General features: G+C 39.1%; 1 protein-coding gene across 2 annotated transcripts in view; it reads left to right on the plus strand.

Moving 5' to 3' along the window:
• The window catches only part of LOC144480263 (vinculin), a 114,588-nt gene that overhangs the window by 43,801 nt on the left and 48,096 nt on the right, over window positions 1-22,691 (plus strand). For both annotated transcript variants that reach the window (XM_078199579.1, XM_078199580.1), the window contains exons 2-6: window positions 9,479-9,549; window positions 13,142-13,292; window positions 13,457-13,565; window positions 14,023-14,145; window positions 15,762-15,922. In XM_078199579.1, the coding sequence (XP_078055705.1) occupies window positions 9,479-9,549; window positions 13,142-13,292; window positions 13,457-13,565; window positions 14,023-14,145; window positions 15,762-15,922 (615 nt within the window). The remainder of the gene's footprint in view (window positions 1-9,478; window positions 9,550-13,141; window positions 13,293-13,456; window positions 13,566-14,022; window positions 14,146-15,761; window positions 15,923-22,691) is intronic.

Consider the following 22,691-nt stretch of genomic DNA (forward strand, 5'->3'; position numbering starts at 1 on the left):
AAGCCCTTTGGTTCTAGCATATACATAAATTTCATGTCTCATTATTGGCTCCCTTGCTGTGGCGTAAATTACAGTATCTCTCCATTCATTCCTCTGAATTATCACTCTCCTTAACTTGGTAGATTTCCCATTTTCATGGCACATGGCATTTTGCACATTGCAAACCATGGAGCCAACAATGTACATCATGGAGCCAACAATTCCCATGTAATGTCCCAAAGTGAAATGACATTGATCACAAATTTGTCTTAAAAGTGGAAACAGAATTATTGATATTTTAGTCCACCTTCCTAAATATATATCTCTTGAAAATGTATTTTGCATGTTCTTATTGTACTTTTGCTATAAAGGTGTTGGCTCCTCTGATTTTCCATTGTGGTTATTGTCCTTTCTCTTTTAATTTTGCCCTTTTGCTTTATAGTTCTGGCTATCCAGGCCAACAATTTTGCAACCAAGTAATTAAATGAATGCGATTTTTAAAAAAACCCAATTGCAGTAAATTTAAACAGTGTGAAAAGTTGACTATATACAATGTTGATCCAGAGGAATGTATATGGAGAAATGTTCATTCGAACATACAAATTAGGAGTAGGCCTCTCGAGCCTGCTCAGCTATTCAGTAAGATCATGTCTTATCTGATTGTGGCTTCAATGCCACACTGCCTACACCACATAACACTTGACTCTTTTGTTAGTGAAGGATCTATCTACCTCTGCCTTAAAAATATTCAATGACGCTGCACCATCTCTCTCCAGGGAAAAGAGTTCCACATACTCATGACCCTCAGAAAAAAAATGTCTTCGCATCTCAATGGGAGACTTCTTGTTTTTAAACTGTGTCCCTTACTTCATCTCTCCCACAAGGGGAAACATTCTTTCAGCATCCACCCTGCTGAGTCCCCTCAAGATCTTGTATGTTTCAATAAGGTCGCCTCTCATTTTTCTAAACTTTAATAGATACAGGCACAACCTGCCCAACATTTCATCATAAGATAACCCCTTCATCTCTGCTGTCAGTTGATTGAACCTCTCATTACATTGGCAACTTTCTCATTTGGGGGAACAGTCCTACGATGAAGGGGACTGTCCTATGATGGATGAGAAGCTGTCCTATGATGAGAAGCTAAGTAAATTTGGGTTTGTATTCTCGAGTTCAGAAGAATGAGGGGTGATCTCATTGAGATCTACAAAATTCAGAGGGGGCTTGATAGGGATGATGCAGAGAGATTGTTTCCATCAATTGGGAAGTCTGAAACATGGAGGTATAGCCTCAAGGTAAGGGGCCAATCATGTTAGGACTGAGATGAGGAGAAATTACTTCACTCAGAGATGTGAATCTTTATTGTGCTCCATTATTGTATACATTTAAGACCGAGATGGACAGATTTTTGGTGTCTCAGAAAATCAAAAGATATGGGAATGGGCAAGGAACTGGAGTTGAAGCCTAAAATCAGCCATCATCATAGTGGATGGCAGGGCAGGCTCGATGGGTCATATGGTCTACTCCTATTTCTTGTATTCTTGTGTTGATTTTCTTACCAATGCTCTGTACAACTGTGCCAAAACATCCTTACTTTTATATTCTATTCCCCTGCATTCCATTTGCCCTCATAATCACTTACTGTATTTGCATGCTAACTTTTATGATTCATGTACCAGGACACCTTCTGTACCTCAGTTCTGCAATCTCTTGCCACTTAAATAATCTGCTTCTTTTCTATTTTTCCTGCTAAAGTTCACGTTTTCCCACAATATATTCCATCTCCCAACTTTTTTTTGTAGTGGGGTGTGCGTGTAGTGTAGTGGGGTGGGGGGTATGTATGTGTCTTGGGGGCGCAAAATCAAAAATGTTGTTGTGCACTAAATTGAAACTCACTGAATAAGTTTGATTTTCTTGGAGGAAGTGCAAAGGACACTGATTTGGCCTGTACTGTAAATTGATGGCAAATGTGTTTGGCATTACAATGCTTAGCTTCCTCAGTGGAGAATCTTCTCTGGCAGGTGCATGGAGCTAAATTTATGGTGCTGGTTTGCAGCTGTGCAGAACAAATGAGTGGTAAACCTTTTTTCCAGCTTATACTGAAGGTGCTTGGAAGGGTCTGTCACAGTCAATGACTGATGTTGACAGTTGGTGAGGAATAAATTATTCTAAAAATGTAGTCTTGTCTTTATGGTCTCAGTCATTCCATGTTGTACATCCTTTTGTAGGAGCATCTGCAAACCTCTGATATTTGCTGTTAATTTGGTCCATACTTGTGCAAAAGTGTAGAGTCATTAAGCTTCTGGGACAGCCTCTAAGATTTAAAATACCACCAATTCAGTCTTAACTTTCTCTTTCTTTCCTTTTCCTTTTTTTCACGCATATCAATGTTCCATTTAAAATTAAATGGGTTTAAAAAATCCTCCACACATTTTTAAGAAAAGAACATTTCTCCTTTTTATTTGACTTGGTGTTTTTCTAAATTTGTTCAATTTGTGTCCAATTTTATGCTGTAGGTTAGTAATTATTTTGATTATTTTAACTGCAATTCAGACTGTTTAAAACAATAGAGGGGAAATAAGAGAATTATGTGTACTAGCTTTGCATCTCATTTCTGCTGCTGGTCTTGTCTCCCATGTTTTTGATTCACTGTTTAAACATTTCACCCTCTTCCATCCATCTTGACTCCTTTATTAGGTATTGGTTATTTATGGCTTTCTCAAACCCATGTTTTCCCACTAGGGTTTCTTCCTTAATCATTGCACCAAACAAATCTTGATCCTTATTTCAGCTTGCACTCAGAGCCCCCTTATCCCCTCTTCTCTGACACTTCTCTACTTTGAATCTCAATCTAATCTGACCCACATTCACGACTACATCTTTGAACAAGACCGTGTCACATTGAAGCTGATGATTAACCAGATCATTTCAGATGACAGTATTCTCTTCCACTGCACTCTAAACTCATACCCTGAGCCCTTGTTCCAGTTCCCTTCCAGCTGTTCACTCAGGGTGAATCAGAAAGTGCAAAACCTTGATGTCAGTTGTCTCAGATTTCACATCCTATCCATCACTAAGCCAGCTTATTTCCACCTCATGCTATGTGACTTGCTATTCACTCTTCTCTTCCCCATATGTTACCTCTAGTCTTGTAACATCTCCTCACTGTTATCAACTCTGTATACAAGTTCCACTTTCTTCGTTTTGTCATGTTTATCTATCAATTTTGATTTTGCAGACGTCCATTCATTTTATTGCAAAACACATCGACTCAAGATCTTTGTCCTCATTTACAAATCCCTTTGCCTTTCCTCAGCTCTACAACCCATTCAATACTGTGCTTTTCAGTGCTCATAGTTCTGCCAACTTGAACAGTACTTCCCCATTCTGCATATCCCTGACTCCCCTCTCCCTCCGCCCAACTCTATTTCTGCTGCTACTGTACCATTAGTGGAGGAATCTTTAGTTTAGTATTTCTTGTCTAGAAATTGCCTTTAAAAGCTACCTTTTTGGCCACACTTTTGATCTCCTGCCCTAATGCTTCTTGGTATCTGATTTTGCTGTGTAACATTGGTGGTATACCCGCATTAGCATTTTTTTTTAGTGTATCTTCAGACACCATTTTTTTCCCTTTGGGGAATAGTGAGGAGATACTGGAAGGATTCCTGAGCTGATTTTGAGCCTGCATTAGAGGTGTTATACAAATTATTAATCTACCAATCAATTGAAATTTGAAATTGACTGGGAAATTGTGTCAGAAGCACTTTAACCTTGGTTTGTAGCCTGTGCGTGTCAGTATTATAGCACTTCAGGTTGCCATCAACAATATGGAGGAAAAAATCTTGTTTTGAGGACCAGCAACTTAATATTTCTGAATGAAAATTATTTTCTTACACATGCCTATTTCAAGAGAACTACTAGTATGTTATTGCGATGAATTTGATGCAGTTACCAGGACTGGCTGGTTTACTGAAGGTTCTGTTTAATGTGCCAAACTTCAAATTTGAAACCATCTCGTGAATTGTTGCTTGTTCAACATTTTCATACACTTGTTGATGTGCTATTTTTGTTTAAGCCTCTGGGCACAAATGGAAATGAAGCACTTGTTTGCCGTGTTACCTGTTCAACTTTCTGAATAATGGTTTGACAGCATAATAAGAAAAAACACAAGAAACATTCTGGGAACTGTCTCTGCATTTTAACATGGTGTTGGATGTGAACCCATTGGTTCAGTTGATGGAAATAAATGTTTCATTCTGTGCCTTGTTAATGGTTCCTTCAGAAATTTGAAGAGATTGACTCATTTTATGCTGAAACAAATTAACTTTATCAATCTTATCAAATACTTTACTTTTGAACAAAAATCTCTGCGTGCCTATTTTTCAACCACTCCTAATCTTTTGGTGAAGAGAGACATTTGTCTGATTCTGCCTATGACTAAGATCAAAGTGGCAGAGCTGGCTTGGTTTTAAGACATTGGAACTCTGGGATTAGCTACACATGTTTCCTCTTTTTCTCCCTGCCTACTGTCTGAAATATGCCTTGGAACTTGAGGGAATGGTTTGAGAATCAAGATCATAATCCCTACAGTACAGAGGGAGAGCATTCGGCTCATCAAGCTTGCATCAACAACAATCCCACCCAGGCCCTATCCCCGTAACCCCACGTATTTACCCTTCTAATCCCTCTGACACAAAGGGGCAATTTAGTGTGGCCAATCTACCTAACCCACACATCTTTGGACTGTGGGAGGAAACTGGAGCATCTGGAGGAAACCCACACAGACAGCGACCCAAGGTGGGAATCGAACCCAGGTCCCTAGAGCTAGGAGGCAGCAGTACGAACCATTGTGCCACCATGCCACCTCGTGTCATTGCAATTTGTCTAACTGGTAAAAATTCGGAATAATTGCGGTTGTAGATGGTGGTAACAGCACCATCAGTGTGTAACCTGGAGAGTTCAAAGAAAACTAGGAGTTCTGGAAACTACTCATTCTAGTTACTCAAGTGATTATTTGTCAACCTGCACTGTTGTTTGAAACTTGTGGCTTGGTTTAAACTAGCGACGCTGGCATGATGTTGTTTGAATCTCATCTTGACCTAAATTTTAAAAATTTGTTCATTGGATGTGAGCATTGCTGGCAAGGGCCAGCACCTGCTGTGTATACCTAATTGCCATGGAGAAGATTCTTGTATTTTGGTAAAGTTCATTTCTCTCAGTGTTCAACTCTCAACACAGTTGTATTTATGGACATTCTGAATTAGATACTAAACTGACTGTCTAAATGTGAAGTAAGATGCTCATTTGTAACAGATCTGGCTTCATGTTTGGATATTAGTTCTCATAGACAACAACAAAGTGAGAAGATAATATTTGGTTTTCTTCTTGAAGATCAACGATCCTCCCACATAATTTTGTAACTTCTAGGATCAGCAATGACCTCTGTGCATGAAACAGTTTGTTGAGTTGTGTAGCTGATAAAACAAGTGAATATGCGCTAGACCAGATTGAAATAACGGGTAAATATATTTCAGAATTCACCGGAAACATGAAACAAGATAAATTTGCAGATACTGTTTGGTGCTTCTAAAATCGAACAAAAGTCTTGAGTTAAGCTCGTAATTATAAATTATTTAGTTATTAACGTCGAGAGATAGGCAAATTCTATCTTGATAAATATATTAGTTTTAATCTGTTGGGCATCAGAGACATCCAATCTGGCACATTTTTAGTGGTTTACTTTCATGGGATAATTATTGAAGGAGATGCTCAAGTGTTTATCAATTCCTGTGTAAACATGCTAAATAATGTTGATTTCAAAAATACAAAATCATGGTCAAAAATGTAAATATATTCTATGTGCTAAGAATTTCTCATGATCCAATCAACATGAATGCATGCCTGTGACAAATCATTAGGTATTCAGAGTTTCTGGACATTTCATTTTGGTTACTCAGTGATTATAAAAATCTTCAGCCATTCTCAGCACAGGAAAGTCAGATGTCTCGCAATTTAAAACAGCAGCCATTTTTTAAAATGTTAATTTGAGATGGATGTGAGCAGAGATAACTTGATGAGATTCCACTCTGGTGGCTCCAGAAAAGAAAAGCATTCAGGAATGTTCAATTTTACCTTTGAATAGTGTTTTCTTTGGTGGCACAATCCACAGACAATATATTAAACAGAAGCTGCTTAATTTCGGCAGCTTGTACTGCAGAGTTGATTTTGATATTGTAACCATTTTAAATATAAATTAAATCAAAATTGATTTCAAATCACAAAGGGAATGCAACTGGATTCAAATTTGATATAAACTCAGATTAGATGTGTGGATGTGCTTTGATATTTTTCCCCAATTTTTTCAACACCCTCTCCCTTCTAACTTTAAAAAAAAAAATTCAATTTTTCAATCACCATTCTTGGGAGAATTGCAATGGGAAATAGCATTCAAAACTGCCACCACTGCAGGTAAGCATACAAAACTAATCTGTGAAGATTAACATCTCCAAATCCTGCTGGAATGTAGAGTATGTTTGAAATTTAAATTTGGAAGAGGCTCCATGTCTCAGTGGTAGAACAGCTGAAGTGTGTGTACTCGGTTCCCGGCCAGTTTCTCAAATTTGTAGATGATGTGAAGGAGGTTGATTCTTGTAAAATATTGCAAATTTGTTGGTTACTCTAATTAACACGTAGTGAGTATAAGGGGTATCTGTATTCAGCAGGATATGGACAGAATAAGCAAAAAGCATAATGAACATCAAATGGTTTTTAATAATTAAGTCTGTGAATGCACAACAAAAATGCTTATGGAAAGTAATTTGGCATAGTCATCTGGACTCAAAACGTTAGCACTTTTCTCTCCTTACAGATGCTGCCAGACCTGCTGAGATTTTCCAGCGTTTTCTCTTTTGGCATTACTCAACGTAAACTTAATTTTAAAAGACTATTGGGTTGCCTCTAGTGGGTATTTGATTTCAAATCAGATTATAATTTTTAATAGTTGCTTTGGAATATTGTGTTCCAGGTTTCATGTTTCCAAAAAGAGATGTGTTGGGAGACAGTTCAGAGAAGGCCATTAGGATGATTGAGACTGACAGCTCTAAATAAGGAAGGGACACTCCCTTCAGCAAGGCTTGTTTATTTTTTTAACAGACTGATTAGGTTTAGATCATATCTGCTTGATGGGATTGGATAATATGTCTTTGAACAGCATTATTTAATTTGTGTTTGGAATAGAAGGACATACAGGTAGTTGCTGGAGTCATGTTTGTGTCTCTATTGTAAAGCAACAGACTACAATTGCATAAGATAGATGTTCGTATCTGTCGGAATTCCGGAGTTTCCCTTTATTCATCTTTAGGAAGGTGGGGTCAGGAACTTATTAGAAGGTTAGCTAAGTAGGGTAGAATCCATGTTGGATAGATTATACGTTTTTCCTGGCATGAGTAGATTTAATAGACCAAGTAGCTGTTTCTTGTTATATTCTTTAAATGTTTATGGTGCTGTTCTTTTGAAAACTATTAAGTGTTCTTGTTAAAGAGAAAAAACTTGAAAGAATCTACCAAAACTTGAGTATCAGCCTCACATTGATTATGTTGGCAAAATTGGAATTAAGGAACTTCAAAGACTACCTTCAGAGGAATTTAAGGATTATTCAGAAAATTTTTGTTTTGAAACAAAATTGTTGTACATGTGTGCGTGTGTGCACATGTGCGCAACCCAAAATAGGAGTGTTCTAATCAGTGTGCTCTTAATAGCACTATTGACACATTTATTAAACAGACATTTTAAAATGTGACACAAGTTGCAAGACTATATAAATACATTTGCATCCGTTGTGAAAATAACCAGTCACTTGTTGAAGCACAGTAGGTTAATGACTTTGATTCCAAACTGCACAATCTACTTGAATCGTCTTGCTATTCGATAATAAATGGAATTTATGTGTAAACATAGACATTTGTTAACTTGAAAATTAATTTTCTAAAACTATGGAAATGCACTTACCACTACTTGGGCAATTTTGATCTTTTTCTCCCCACAGAAATGATTCAAGATTCAGTTATATTTCAAGATTGTGTTTTTAAAACACTATTTCATAGGCTTAAAAAGCCACCAACTCCGCGCAGGGTGTTAACTTAGCATGTTGATTCTAAAGCTTGCCAACAACTGGAGACATTAAGCAATTTATTATTTTGTCTTCGATGGCCAAAAGATGCCTCTTATGGTGGGGCTATTCTATTCATGTGAGCCCAGCATGATATGTCTGCTGAGAATATCTTCTTGGGAGGGGGGATAGTTAGTCAGTTGACGAGCCTATTCGCAAATCACTGAACAAGAACAGGGCTGGAGACATTGGGGCTGGCTGCCCTTCCATTTCCAACTAATGCAGAGCGAGACTGGTGAATCGTCAGTTAATCACAATCAGGAAAAGTTAAATGAGCCACTCATGTGGTGTGTTTCAATTATTCTTGAGGATTCTGTAGTTGGATCAAAATGGGGTTTGATTACAATCGTGTGTTTACTTGTCTGTAAAATATAGCAGCTTAATAATGCAAAGCTGGCCTTGTTTGCTTTTGTAACATCCTCAGCCCTACAACTCTCTGAGATCATTGCACTCTTCCAATTCTCTTGCACTACAATGCTTTTCATTGAGGCTGTGCCTTCAGTGGCAAAGGAACTAACCTCAGAAATTCCTTCCCTGTACTACTTTCTTTCCTTTTTAAGATGCTCATTAAAACTCATCTCCCTGACCAAGTTTTTGGTTACTTGTCATAAAATCTTTATTTTTATTTGGGATGAAGTGCCTTGGAATGCTTTTCCCAAGGGAAAGACACATAAATGCAAGTTGTTTTTGGTCTGCCTCCAGAAAGATTGGTGAAAAAATGAGGCAAAAACAGGGGACATATTTGTAATTCCTGACACATTTAATGATGATTGTCATCTTCTTTCCCTGTTTCTGTCAGCAACCATTAATGTCGATGTAAGATGGGAAAGTTTGGACTGGTGAGTGATGGAAAGTGGACAAAAGGGTGGGGGGAGAGAATTCTATTGACAATATATTTTACAAAATTTCAATCTGCACACTGTTTTTGTCCCAACTTTTTCTCATGACTGTATACTTGCAATATACTTGACTTTCAATATTCTCAACACCAGGTGCTCCTCCAAGCTCTGCTTCCAATTCTGTTTTAAAACCAATTTTAAATCATGGGTTTGTCACCTGGGTCAGATAGTTGCTGTTAGGATTTTAAAGTTAATATGCCTGACCTATTACTCAATATGATTGGAGGCCAACATAACAAGAGACAGGCCGGTTTATTCATTCTCAATTCAGGGAAAAACCATGTGGTTGGTAGAAGGTTTTCCTAAAATCATACATATCCTTTATGTGAACATGAATGCAGTTGGTCGTTAGCATTTTGCACGGCGATGGGAGTGTATGGTGATAGCTGTTTGTGGTGAACATTATAAGTGACAGTTTTTGTATCTGTTTCAGGTGGGGAAAGAGACCGTACAGACTACTGAAGATCAGGTCATGAAGAGGGATATGCCACCAGCCTTCATCAAGTGAGTGTTGGGTTACATTTACATATAATAGGCTTGTAATGAATGACTGCTCATGTTGGTTGCATTTGTACTTACAAATAACCTTATTAATGGGTCGGCAATTGTTTTAATCATATTGGATTCAATTGTTTTAGCAGGGAAACAGTAAGAAGTTTCACAACACCAGGTTAAAGTCCAACAGGTTTATTTGGAATCACGAGCTTTTGGAGTGCTGCACCTTCCTCAGGTGAGTCACCTAAGGAAGGAGCAGCGCTCCGAAAGCTCGCGATTCCAAATAAACCTGTTGGACTTTAACCTGATGTTGTGAGACTTCTTACCGTGCCCACCCCAGTCCAACGCCAGCATCTCCACATTATAGCAGGGAAAGGTATGGTTTCATTTTTTCTGGACTGATGACTTCTTTCTTCCCATCAGCCCCCAGCCCCAACAACCGCCACATCGCCTTCCATTATGCGACTTGATATTACTTAAGAGTTTAGCCTGGTTCACTGTTTTGCCAACTGTTCACATGTATTTGTAGGAAATCCTGAATATAAATACAGCTTTATGCAATCACTTAGTGATTGCTAACACAAAGCGCGCAAGATTCCTGCATCAGGCTGACCATATAAATGGCGACCTGACACTTGACCTGCAAATTTTTTTTTGTTGTCCTCAAAAGCTTCTAATGCATGCTATTTGATCATCTCCATTTCACACTGGTAAACCTATCTTCTGTGTTTTTAACTGCCTTTATCCAAGTGTAAATTGCACTTAATTGGTGCCTTTTTAATATCAGAAGATATCTCAATGGCAAGAGTGGAACTTGAGCAAGAATTCGGTGACTAAGGTGGGATTAATGAGACGGATGTTATGGGTTTTGAAGATCTTGACCTAGATGATGGTGTGTAGCAAGAGAAATGCAAAAGTTTGAATAGGCTTTAGTTCATCGTTTGAAGAGAAGATGGTGCAGGCTGCAAAGTGGAGTTGCGAAGATTCCAGACTTCATTTGGAACAAAGCCTTTGCTACATTACTACATTAGAATGATCTGATCATTTTGAAATATAAGCATTGGGTAATGAGGAACCAGTGGAAGGTGTGAAGGGTACCAGTGATGGATGCGTTGGTCTTTGCATGTGCAACATGTGGTGGCAAGAGTTTTGGATGAATGTCAGTTTGTATAGGATCTGTTTATGGAAGCTGTTTGAGAGAGACCAAGTCAGTTTAATCAGAAGTAAATGCTTTTTCTTGCAGTCATGTGACTTGGATTACTGGTGATCAGAGTTGTGCCTCCACACAAAGAGGTGAAGTGCCAACTGATGTTTATCTTCCAGTGGCTTAGAAAAATGGCTTTGCAAGCTTAGGAACAGCTGTCATACTCGCATCTCTAGAAGGAGCTGGACTTTCTTCAATTCAGCTGATCTTTCCTTTCATTTAAGGACATCGGACCCAAATTCTGATCTTCAGCTTTCAAAATCGCATGTTTCATATCAACTTCAGAGGCTTAAAAAAAAACATTTCCACATGATTGAAAAGCTAACAAAATAATGGCAGTTGGAGTGACTATCTGTGATCTTGATGCAACTGCAAGTACTTTAGCATTTTGTACCTTCTCTGAAGGTGAAAGAAGTTCAGTTTCTAAGTTGTGTGCAATCCCCTAAACTTCAATGTTTAAACACATTTGTAAATGGGTTGCGGGAGAGAGGAAGTAACCAATGAATGTTCTCATGTCGCCTAGTTAGTAATCTGGATGCTTGTTAATTGATACTTTAAAATTTTTCCAGAATTTTATTGACTTCATCTCCTACATGCCTGTTCTTCCATGTTCTTGTTAATTGAAATTTTAGGAACCATTCACGTGTTTTCTTTATTGATATTTTAGGGAGACCTATACAACTGAAGAAGCTTGTACTGAACAAAACATGTAACCTATGTACTTGGGCTTAGCGAGTTCAATTTTTTCAATGTGGTCATCAATTGCTGATGACTTGAATAATATTGTGCTGTCAGTTGTGGTGTCAGTCATGGTCTTGTATTTGAGAATACAACCAAATTAGGAATCCTGATTATTTCGCAAGTCACATATGTACTGACCTTTTCTATGCAATGCCTAGCTAACCATTGTTCAATGAGTAAATATTTACACACATTAAAATTAAATTTGTCAGTTCCGAAGCAGCTTTTGTGCCAAATTTAGAATCTTATCAGAGTTGGTGTTCCATAGTTTGGTCGTCTTATTGTATTAAATTATGACTCAAAAAAAAATGTTTGATTCCCAGTTGTCTAAGGATGATGGGCACTTTGCATGTGCATTAGTAAATGATCCAATCAACAACCTATGAATGGTTGCAACAAAAATAGTGCAGTTAAATGCTCAATTTGTGGCCAGTATCCAGTGAGTGCCAATATTATCAAGAGTGACATTGAGGGAAGACCATCGTAATTACACTGCCACTTTTGTTTTGGAATGCTGTGTCTGACTTTCTAGAAATGAGAATGGGTAATTGCATGAGTTTAGGATCTTGAATCTAGCCTTAAGATTTAAAGAACAATAATTTAATTTTTCAGTCTAAGGATTTAAAACTGCAGTGGATGAAGATTTCTGTTATCCCACTGTGGTAATCCAAGTAAAATTATGTATATTTTTGGGATCCAAATAAGAGGCGGTATACTGACACTTTGTAATGATTGGTGTTGTTTCATATTACTGGGCACCATTGAGCAGAGAAAGGTATCTGATACTGTGCCAGCTCCTTGGTATTATGCCAGGTTCTTGGAGTAAGATCTCGCATTGGAGATTGACTGATGTTTAAAAATTGCTGAAGGGAGTACTCAGCTGTTGCATGAATCTGTTCTTAGCCTGGTGGTTTTTCCTAATGGCTTTCTTTGCTAAGTGAAATTGCTGACAGCACAGCTAGCAGAAAAATTTTGTTTACAGTTGTAAGGGACTATTGCTTCAAAGGGCAGCTCAATGGCTGCTAGGGGGTGCAAACATTTTCCAAGAATAGCATCATGTAGCAAGTCGGTGTTTGAGTGGATTGTGCAGTTTGTAGTTCATTTGGTGTGTGAAGTGGAATGTTAGCTGTGCTCTGGTGACATCAGCTGAGGTCACCACAATAGAACGTATCTGATTTCTAGTATCAGTAGTGATGTGTATGACCTACTTTCAAACTGAAAATAAATTTGAGTCTTCTGGAGTTCTTGTTGATTATTTTAAAACACATCTTAAGGCTGGCGCAAAGCTGATAAAATACATAGGGAACTAAAACCATACTGGGAAAAGGAAATTTGAGCTAGCATTGATCACGTTCATGTACGATTTCCAACTATTTTTAAATTTTTTGAAAATATATCTGTTGCTTTGGCACCTTACAATTTCAATTTTGTTTCTTAAACATTGAAGTGAACAAGTTAGGGTCATGTCAACCAAAAGGTTTTGCCTCTAATATTGATATTCCTGACCCCTCATCTTCAGAACCAAATCATAGGTTTGGTATTGTTCTGTTCAAGTGTAAATGCTGGCGTTGGACAAGTGTAAAATAACCATTATTGTATATTGTATACAGAGGCTGGTTGAGCATTTATCTTAATTTACTGACTTATCATTCATAGGGTCGAAAATGCCTGCACAAAGTTGATCCAGGCTGCACAGATGCTGAAAGACAATCCGTATGCTGTACCTGCACGTGATTATCTCATTGATGGTTCCAGAGGTATTCTCTCTGGAACTTCAGACTTGCTCTTGACATTTGATGAAGCAGAGGTATTTATTAATGAAAACTAGTTCCACTTTTCTTGGACTAAATGAGTATGACTTTTGTTGTGTCTATCTGTATATTAGTATGCCAAAGATTGACGTGCCATGTGCAACTTTAAAAAAATAATAGATTCTTGTATTTTGAAAATACAATTCTTTTACCCCCCCAGGTCCGTAAAATTATCCGTGTCTGTAAAGGCATCTTGGAATATCTCACAGTTGCTGAAGTAGTTGAAACTATGGAGGATTTGGTTACTTACACTAAAAACTTGGGTCCAGGTTAGAAATTCGATTTTCTTGAAGTCTGAGTTATTTCTAAAGCAACACATGCAAATTAAACTATTCTTGACCTATCTTTCTGAGAGATGGATTATTTTGAGGAGGTAAAGTGCAACTTTGGGCATGGAGGAAATGCTAATTATGCAAAAACAAAACCTCAAAGTTACTCCATACCTTCCACTTGATCTAACCATTGCTAGATGTATCACTGTGTACTATGGATGAACCTAGCAGTATTATCTAACAGCTGCATTAAGAGATCTGAAATGATGGAAATTTAAATGTAGAACTTATGTTTTAGCATGGCTGATGTTCTTAATGTGTGCATTGCATCATTTCATTCTTTGTGTCTTAACTACCTGCAACCTTAATATGTTTTCTTTTCTGTTTTCACATACTCCAATTGTCGCTTCTCTTCACTTCTTTCATGCTTCCTCCCCATCCCGCCAAAATTAAGGAATGACTAAAATGGCTAAGATGATTGATGAAAGACAACAGGAACTGACTCATCAAGAGCACAGGGTTATGCTGGTCAACTCCATGAACACAGTGAAAGAACTTCTTCCTGTACTCATTTCAGGTAAAAAAAAAATTCAGTTTGGAAACAGCCAGATCTCTGATGCTGTCTTTGAATTAGACTTTTGCACTGGAAGAACTTCATCATATGATTAAATTATGGAAATGCTAATCAATTATGACATTTTTATGCCTCCACTCCTCCTTTTGTAGCCTTCAATTTTGGTTATAGGTCATAATTCGAATCCACATTTATATGTCATTGACTTATTGCAATTTTAATTAAACCCAGATGAAGCTCTTGTTTGCATAAAATGCCGTAAGAATGATGAGTTACATTTGTCTGCCCTAATGACATAACTCTGTTTATTTAGCTACAGTTCATTTTCCTTTGCACTCAGAATCGAGTTAACTTTTATTAAAGCATTGCATCTGTTAGATTTTAGTTTTGTAAACGTGAGTTACTTTCATGTGGATAATCAGTACTTTGTGTTGGGAATTGAAAAGCACTAAATTATACAGAAAACACTGCCTGGAATTGCCATGTTATTGAATAAAAACTGGTTCACTGAACAGCAAAGTGCTCAAAATACAGATCTGGTTCATTTTTTTTCAATTGGTTAATGTTTTGGATCAAAATCCTTTTGGAACATTCTGAAACATTAACTTACTGTGTCTTTCCATCGTTATCTGATGTGAATTATAACTGTGTTGGTATCAACTGACAAAAACTGGTTAAGTCACAGCTGAAATCAAGGCCATGATTAATTGCTGGAACATATGGTCATGGCACATATTATATACACAAGTACCAGATTGTGGTAACTAAGGTCCAAATCTTACCCAAAAATGGCAGTGTGTTGGTTCCGGCAAGAAATACACCGGTCTTCTCCCCAGATCTTAACACACACTGCCACAAAAAAAACAGTTGGCGTGTTCCATGTTGTCATGTAAGAGGGTGGGGCCTCAATATGTTGGCAAAGCCTGGCTGCACTGAGATGTTTAAAGGGTGTCCTGATCAAAGTAAAAAGTAACACCCCCTCAGTTTCCCCCACCCCCTCCAGCAGATAGTGCCAGCACCCTTACCTTCCCACCACCTCAAAAGGCCATCGCCAGAATCCCCAGCTCCCACATCCACTGCTGCCCTCCACCACATTGAAATGAATCTCCCCCCCCCCCCCCCCCCCCCCCCCCCCCCCCCCACTAATGAGACTCCCAATGGGCTTTGCCCTGGCACTGCCCTGACTCAAATTGGCACCTGTGCCAAGGGGGCATTTCCAGGGCACTGCCTGGCCATGTCCCTCTTCCCCGGGGGCTATACTAACCTTTATGCGCCCAAGGACCCCCATGACAGGTTCATATCTAGGTGAACCTGTTGTAAAGTCGTGGTTTGAAAATATGGAAGGGGCTCAGTATCGGGGGAGGGGGGGGGTTAGGGGGGAGGTTCTTTAGTAATGTAATGTAGTGTAACATTTGTAAATCAGGTTCACGCCATTGTGGGCATGAACCTGATGATATCTTTGGTGAAGGGTGGCAAAAATTGGAAGTCGTGATCTCTGGTGAGTTTCACGATTTCCGGGTTTCGCCAGATATTGAGACCCTGCCGACATTCCTGTGATCGGCAAATGCAGGCTGAAGATCCTGCCCTATGTGACACAGTTTTACATTTTCATTTTGCAGCCATTAAGATTTTTGTGACTACGAAGCAGTTTAAAAGCCAAGGAGTGGAAGAAGCTCTAAAGAACCGTAACTTCACTGTGGAAAAGATGAGTACTGAAATCAATGAAATCATTCGTGTTTTGCAGCTAACGTCCTGGGATGAGGATGCTTGGGCTAGTAAGGTATGTCTGAGAATCTTGGTAACTCATAATGCAAGTACTGTGGAAGAAGTATATTTTGTGGTGAAGTTTTCATTTACTTGTCTATTGAAGTGTAATACAATACTGTACATTGTTTTCAATGGGACAGTTATTGGTTGGTTCTGGTTATGTGTCCATATCTGTACATGGATGTCTACAGTGTATGATCTATCTATGACATTTTTTGGTTCATTTTTTACTGTTTTCACTTCTTGAATCTTGCTTCATCACTAAGGCTGTTTTTATTTATTTCTTTGGGCCACAAACAGTAGGCAGTTTCTGAACCCTTTCTTATTTACTTGGAATGCTGAGATGAATGAGAAATTGGGATCAAATTTCAATGTTAAACTACAATAGAATTCCAATTCATCTTTTGATATTGTCTGAAGTAATAGAATATAATGAAATTATTTTGCCCACTATCTCTGTGTGTCTCTCCACAAATGTGCCTGCCTCAAGACAGAGTGGTGTATGTATTCTCATCTGTTGTGCATCAATCAGCTGGTCCTAAAATAACTTCATAAAAGATTGTGCAAATAAGAGTTTGACAAGTAGCCAGATATACTGATTATATTTTAATATTTTTGGTAAGTATTATTGAAATTATGTTTCAAACCACAGAAAATCTTTGATTGTAAATTATCTGCTGTATTTTTGTGGTCAAAACATTACATATTTTAGAAGCTTTCTTTTGCACTCTTTTTCTTTGAGACCATTACAAGCATCTTATTTTTACTTTCTTCCTCGTTTCTTCTTCATTCTTCCTTGTAGAAGGTAAGCTCACTTTTGTTTTTCTTTGTTTTTCTGCTCAAGCATGTCCTGAATGAATGCTGTTACCGCCTTGGTGTGTGGTGCAGTTTGCTTCAAATAACATTATGGCTAGCACATGCTGAACACTTCTTAAAATTCAACTTGCTGTTAGGTCACATGTTTGAGGCTTTTAAACCACAGGCCTCCCATAGTTTGAACATGCCTCCTTAAAGCTTTTGAAACAGAGCAGATTATAACATTACCTCTAAAATTTCTTCGAATAAAGTTCTTTCCCAGTGAAAATGAGAGGGAGGGAAGTTGGAGGGATAAGAAAGCTTGAACATAATCTCCATTAGGCATTATTTTCAATGTCACAATGTTATTTTCAGTACTTAACCTGAATTACATTTAACAAGAATTAGGTCTTCTGATTCATTGGCTAAAATATAACTTGGCACGGTGTTGAACCACGTTAGAACAGCAAGTTTGTGCTGGGCTTCTTAATCAAGGCAAGAGTTGCTATATAAGTGCTGCAGTTAGCCGAGGTGTCCTCAGGCTCCCCAAGCTTGTTGTGAGGAAACCGCTCACGGTTCCTACTGTTGTCAAGTGGTAACTCTTGGAAATGTGCTTGTGTTGATGTCTGCTGATAACAGAATTGGGCATGGGTGTGGCACCTCCCACTGTTGAACACCCTGCTTGTTCTGACTGGACAGGCCTCCAAATAAAAAACGGTCATATTAGTAATTTGAGCATTGCTGATGCAAAGACAAATGTCTTGATATGGTTCATACGTTAAAGAGAGGTGATGAGGGAAAAATGTTTAGGAGTGGAGGAGAAGTAAATGAAAATCGTGCAGATAGTAAACAGAAATTAATGTGTGTTAGCAGTAGTGGAAAATGAGTCAACGGAGTGTAATTACCCTTCCTGTGTATCTGGTCAACGTTATTTTATTTGTCCTTCAATATCATTATCATAAACGAAACAACACAGAGCAGGCGTTTTGGCACTGTTTACTGTGTCAGCTCTTTGCAAGAGCTATCCAGTTAGTCTAATCTCTTTTCTCTTTCCTCCTAACCATGAACACTTTCCCACTTCAAAGATTTACCCAATTCCCTTCTGGGGACTATTGAATCTGCTTCCATCATCTTTTCAGTCATTGCAGTCCAGATCATCATTAGGTGCTGCATATTTTCTATCCTTGTGTTGTCATTTTTGACACCTGCCTTAAAACGATTTCTCTGTTTACCCTAGGATCAGGTGACTTTTCTATTTCCTAGACTGCCCAGCTTTTAAGTATCTCTTTTACCTATTATTATCCCATCCAATATCTCTACAATCCCCTTTTTCGCTGTGACATTGACAGCATCCTCTTTAGAGAAGACGCTGCATGGCACCCCATATTCCTTTTGTATCTCAGCTATGCCTGCTGCCTCCACAAGGACCCCTCCTTTTTCATCGCTAATTGATCCAACCCTTCCTTTGACTATCCTTTTACTACTTATCAGTATGTGTTTATGAGAACTCTTTTGCCTCTGAAGTATTGGAAAGCATAATTTAATCCATTGCTATGATTGTGCTTGATTAGATTTTGTGTGGCTTTGGTCCAATGATTGTATTACCTTTCTAACCGAAAATATAAGCATCCAACATTAAAGGAATGGAGACAGAAGTTGACTTTTATGTTCACCCACAACAGTGATAGAAATTGGAATCAAATGATTTGCTTTGATTGCTTCATTCACTGGTCATATCAAATAGATTGAAACTTAAATAGTTTATTACAGCATTGAAATACATGACTGATTTGTTGCATGAATAACATGCAGCTCTTCTAGATTTTAGCCAAATATTATTAAAACTTTTTTTCATGAAACAGAGGCACTCCCAAGACATACAATTATTTAAAAACTTGTTATTGACACTAGAGTTTGTTATTTTCTGATTTTACTGGATTTGTTTTAAAAAACCAGTATGTGGATACTGTATAACATTTTGAAATATGTGCCTCCAATCATATGCAAAATACACTGCATCTCCTCTAATGGATCGGTTACAGGACATTCTTCTAGGGGAGAGTGAACAGCCAGAGGTCCTGGTCCACGTTCATACTAATGATTTGGTTAGGAAGAGGGAACAGGACTTGCAAGCAGATTTCGGGAAGCTAGGAAGGAGATTGAAAAGCAGGACCTCTAAAGCAGTAATCTCAGGATTACTCCCAGTCCCGTGTGCTTGTGAGTATGCAAATAGGAAAATTGAGCAATTGAACACATGACTGGAGAACTTGTGTAGGGCATCAGATTCCTGAGATGTTGGGACTGGCTCTGGGGCAGGGGGGACCTGTAAAGATGGACAGGCTGCATCTTAGCAGGACTAGGAATTGATCTTTGCAGGGAAATTCACTCGTGCTTTTGTGGAGCGTTTAAATTAGATCAATGGATGGGAACCTGTGAGGTTTGACGCAGGCAAAACTGGTAGAAGGAAGTAAAAAAAGTAAAAAGCAAAAATAGAAGACAGATGAAGCGTAGGCAAGCATTAAATAGGATCAGAATAGAAAATAATTAAGGCACAAATTCCTAAAGGGAAAGGTAAATCAATTGTGGTTAACAAAATAAGTTAATAATTAAATGAAATCATAGGAAGTGGCTTATAAGGATGCCAGAAAAAATGGTAAGCCATAGAACCATAGGATCCCTACAGTGAAACTGGAGGCCATTCGGCCCATTGTGCCTGCAGGAACTGTCCGAAAGAGCTGGGAGCAATTTGGAACCCAGCAAAGGATGTCCAAGAAACTGATTAAGAAAGCAAAAGGAATATGAATGCTGTTATGTATTTGGGGAGTTACTGTGTGGTGGCATGGCCTTTTGGACTGTCATGTGATCACTCCATGATGTCATCCAGGTCTCCACGAGATTCCAGCAAATGGGTTTTGAATCTTGCACTATGACCATCCATTAAATAAAATCTGTCTGCTGTTTCTGCTAAAACCCTTGCGTACCTCCTCAATAGAACCATAGAATCCCTGCAGTGCAGAAAGAGGCCATCTAGTTCATTGAGTCTGCACCAACTGTCTGAAAGAGCATCCCACACAGGTTCTCCCTTCCACCCAGTAACCCCACACATTTGCCATGGCTAATCCACCTAGCCTGCACTTCTTTGGAGTGTGGGAGGGAACCGGAGCACTTGGAGGAAACCCATGCAGACATGGGGGAGAAGGTGCAAACTCCACACACAGTCACCCCAGGTTGGAATTGAACCCAGGTTCCTGGAGCTGCGAGGCAGCAATGCTAACCACCGTGCCAGCATGCTGCCCTTCCAGTTATTGAGTAGTACAGTTATTGTACCCCCAGCCTCATATGATATAACAATGGAGAAAACACGGGGTAAAAACAATTTTCTTCTTTTAAAACTGCAACTTCGGGAGGAGCTCGAACATCGGTGATTTGATTCAGACGTTGACTAGGTTCAGTGACAGAGAAACTTTGCAACGTCGAGGGTGCCGGTGAGCTACAAGGAAGAGAAACAAAAGCACAAATTCTTACTGGAGAATAAAGCGGTTGGGCCATAGTTGGCAGTGTGGCCGGGTTGAATAGAAGCCATGGAGCTTGCACGCGGCAAGGAGGAAGAAGAAAAGTCTGGCAGTAATTTCTGTATGGTGTTTAAATCGGGAGTTAGTCTGCTGTGAAATCTGGTTAAGTTCTCAAATCATCCATCGAGCTAAGCATAAGCGAAGCCACTGAGGGGAGTACCGCATCGTTCCTCGAGCCTGCAAGGAAAACAGCGGTGGTCACTTTGGCACCATAAGCTGTTTTGATCAGGAAATTGAACTTTGGAGCTTCTATGTGGAGAGATTCCAGTATTATGAACAGGCAAATAAAATTCCACCGGAACTTGTGGTCCCAACCTTTCTTAGCGCTATTTAAATTCTCAATTTGGTCCAGCCAAAGAAGCCTGGTTACAAAACCCTTGAGCAACATTATTCGCCGAAGCTGCTGGTTATCGCAGAACAGTTCAGATTTCATCAAAGAAATCAGTCAGAGAATGAGAACATTTCACAGTTTATAGGAGCTTTAAAGCATCTCACAAAATATTGTGAGTTTGGTGAATCATTGGATTACCCTCTGTGCGATTGCTTGGTCTGTGGGTTATGAAATGAGGCAATCCAGTGATGCTTGCTCTCATATTAAACTTAAGAACAGCTCTTGAAAATACAGTCTCAATGGAACTTGCAGCTGGAGAGGCTTCATAGTTGGGAACAGGCACACGAGAGTGCATAGGATGGGCTCCACCCAGAGGAAGCCTGCCCAACTGCAAGCATACTGTCAATGTACCAGAACGGGTCAGAGGGTCACTCACCGGCTGACTGTTAGAGCAAGGACAGCCAGTACAAGAATTGTGGCAAGGGTGGCCACTTTGCAGGAGCTTATTGGAAGGGATCAGCGTTCCCTGAAAAGAACGGTTAGTAAAAGAACCCGGACACACTTAAAAAGGCGAATAAGACAAATTCAGTGAAAAGAATTTATAACATGGCTGTCGAGAATGACAGCAGTCGGGAAGAGACATTTCAGGAGCCTGGTGAGGAGCTAAGGTTGAAACTGTTATCAGTTCAAGGTGAATCACACCAATTTTGGGTAATCCCTCCGCTGAATGGACAAGCAGTCAAAATGGAAGTTGACACAGGAGCTGCCATATCTTTAATCCCCGAGATGACATATCAACAGATATTAAAGCATCTTTCCTTAAAGCCAGCAAGTGTAATCTTAAGTACATATACGAAAGAAATTGTGCCATTGAAAGGCTACATCATGGTCAGGGTGGAGCTGAGTGGACAAATGGCAGAGCTGCCTCTCCACGTGATCTCAGGAAATTTCCTGGCTCTTTTTGGACAACCTTGGCTGGAGAAGATCAAGCTGGACTGGAGCACTGTAAACTTATTGGTCGATGCAAAGACCAACCTTCAGCGCACCTTGAACAGATATGAGTGTATTCAAAGAAACACTTGGCTCAATATAAGGAGTGCAAGTGAAACTCAAAATCAAGTCAAATAGCCAACCAGAAAGCCTCAAGGAGAGAGTGGTACCATATGCAATTCATCCAAAGGTTGAATCGGAGTTAGTGACCCGTCAACACTGGTGTTTTGGAACCTGTTACCACGAGTGACTGGGCTACACCAATAGTGCCTGTCATGAAACAGGATGGTGTAGTTCGCATTTGTGGGAATTTTAAGATGACCATCAATCCGGTGTGGATCAGTGCCCACTTCCACAGATTGAGGATCTGCTTGGCCTATTAGGAGAGCAGAAGTTCAGTAAAATCGACCTATCCCCAGCTTACCTGCAAATGAAGGTCACAACCAAATCACAGCCATTGCTCACCATTGTTACCCATAAAGGCCCTTTCCGGTACAAACAATTATCCTTTGGAATCACTTCAGCACCTGTGTTGTTTCAGCAGTCAATGGACCAAATTTTTAGTGGTTTACCCAGCGTACAATGCTAACTTGATATTTTGATTACTGGTACAAGTGCCCAGAAATATTTGACAACTTAGAAGCAATGCTGTAACGTCTTCTAGTACATAGCCTGCATGTCAAGAAAGAGAAATCTGACTTTTCCTGAACTTCAATGCAATATTGAGCCATGTTGTCAATAACAAAAGGCTACATAAAGCACCAAAGAAGATGAAAGCCATCATGGAAGCTCCACATCCAAAGAATATGATGCAATTAAGATCATTAACAGACAGAAAGCAGAGAATAGGAATAAATGTATCATTTTCAGGATGGTAGGCTGTTACTAGTGAGGTACTGCATGGATCATTGTTAGGTCCACAGCTGTTCACAATGTATTTAAATGATTTGGGGCCAGTTGTAATATTTCCAAATTTACTGATGACACCAAACTGGGTGGGAATGTAAGTTGTGAGGAGGATGCAATCAAGGTGGCATCAAAAAGACTTGGACAGGCTGAGTGAATGAGCAAGATCATGGCAGGTGGAATATAAT

This window comes from Mustelus asterias, chromosome 28 (genome assembly GCF_964213995.1).
Source record: "Mustelus asterias chromosome 28, sMusAst1.hap1.1, whole genome shotgun sequence".
NCBI classification, from domain to species: domain Eukaryota; kingdom Metazoa; phylum Chordata; class Chondrichthyes; order Carcharhiniformes; family Triakidae; genus Mustelus; species Mustelus asterias.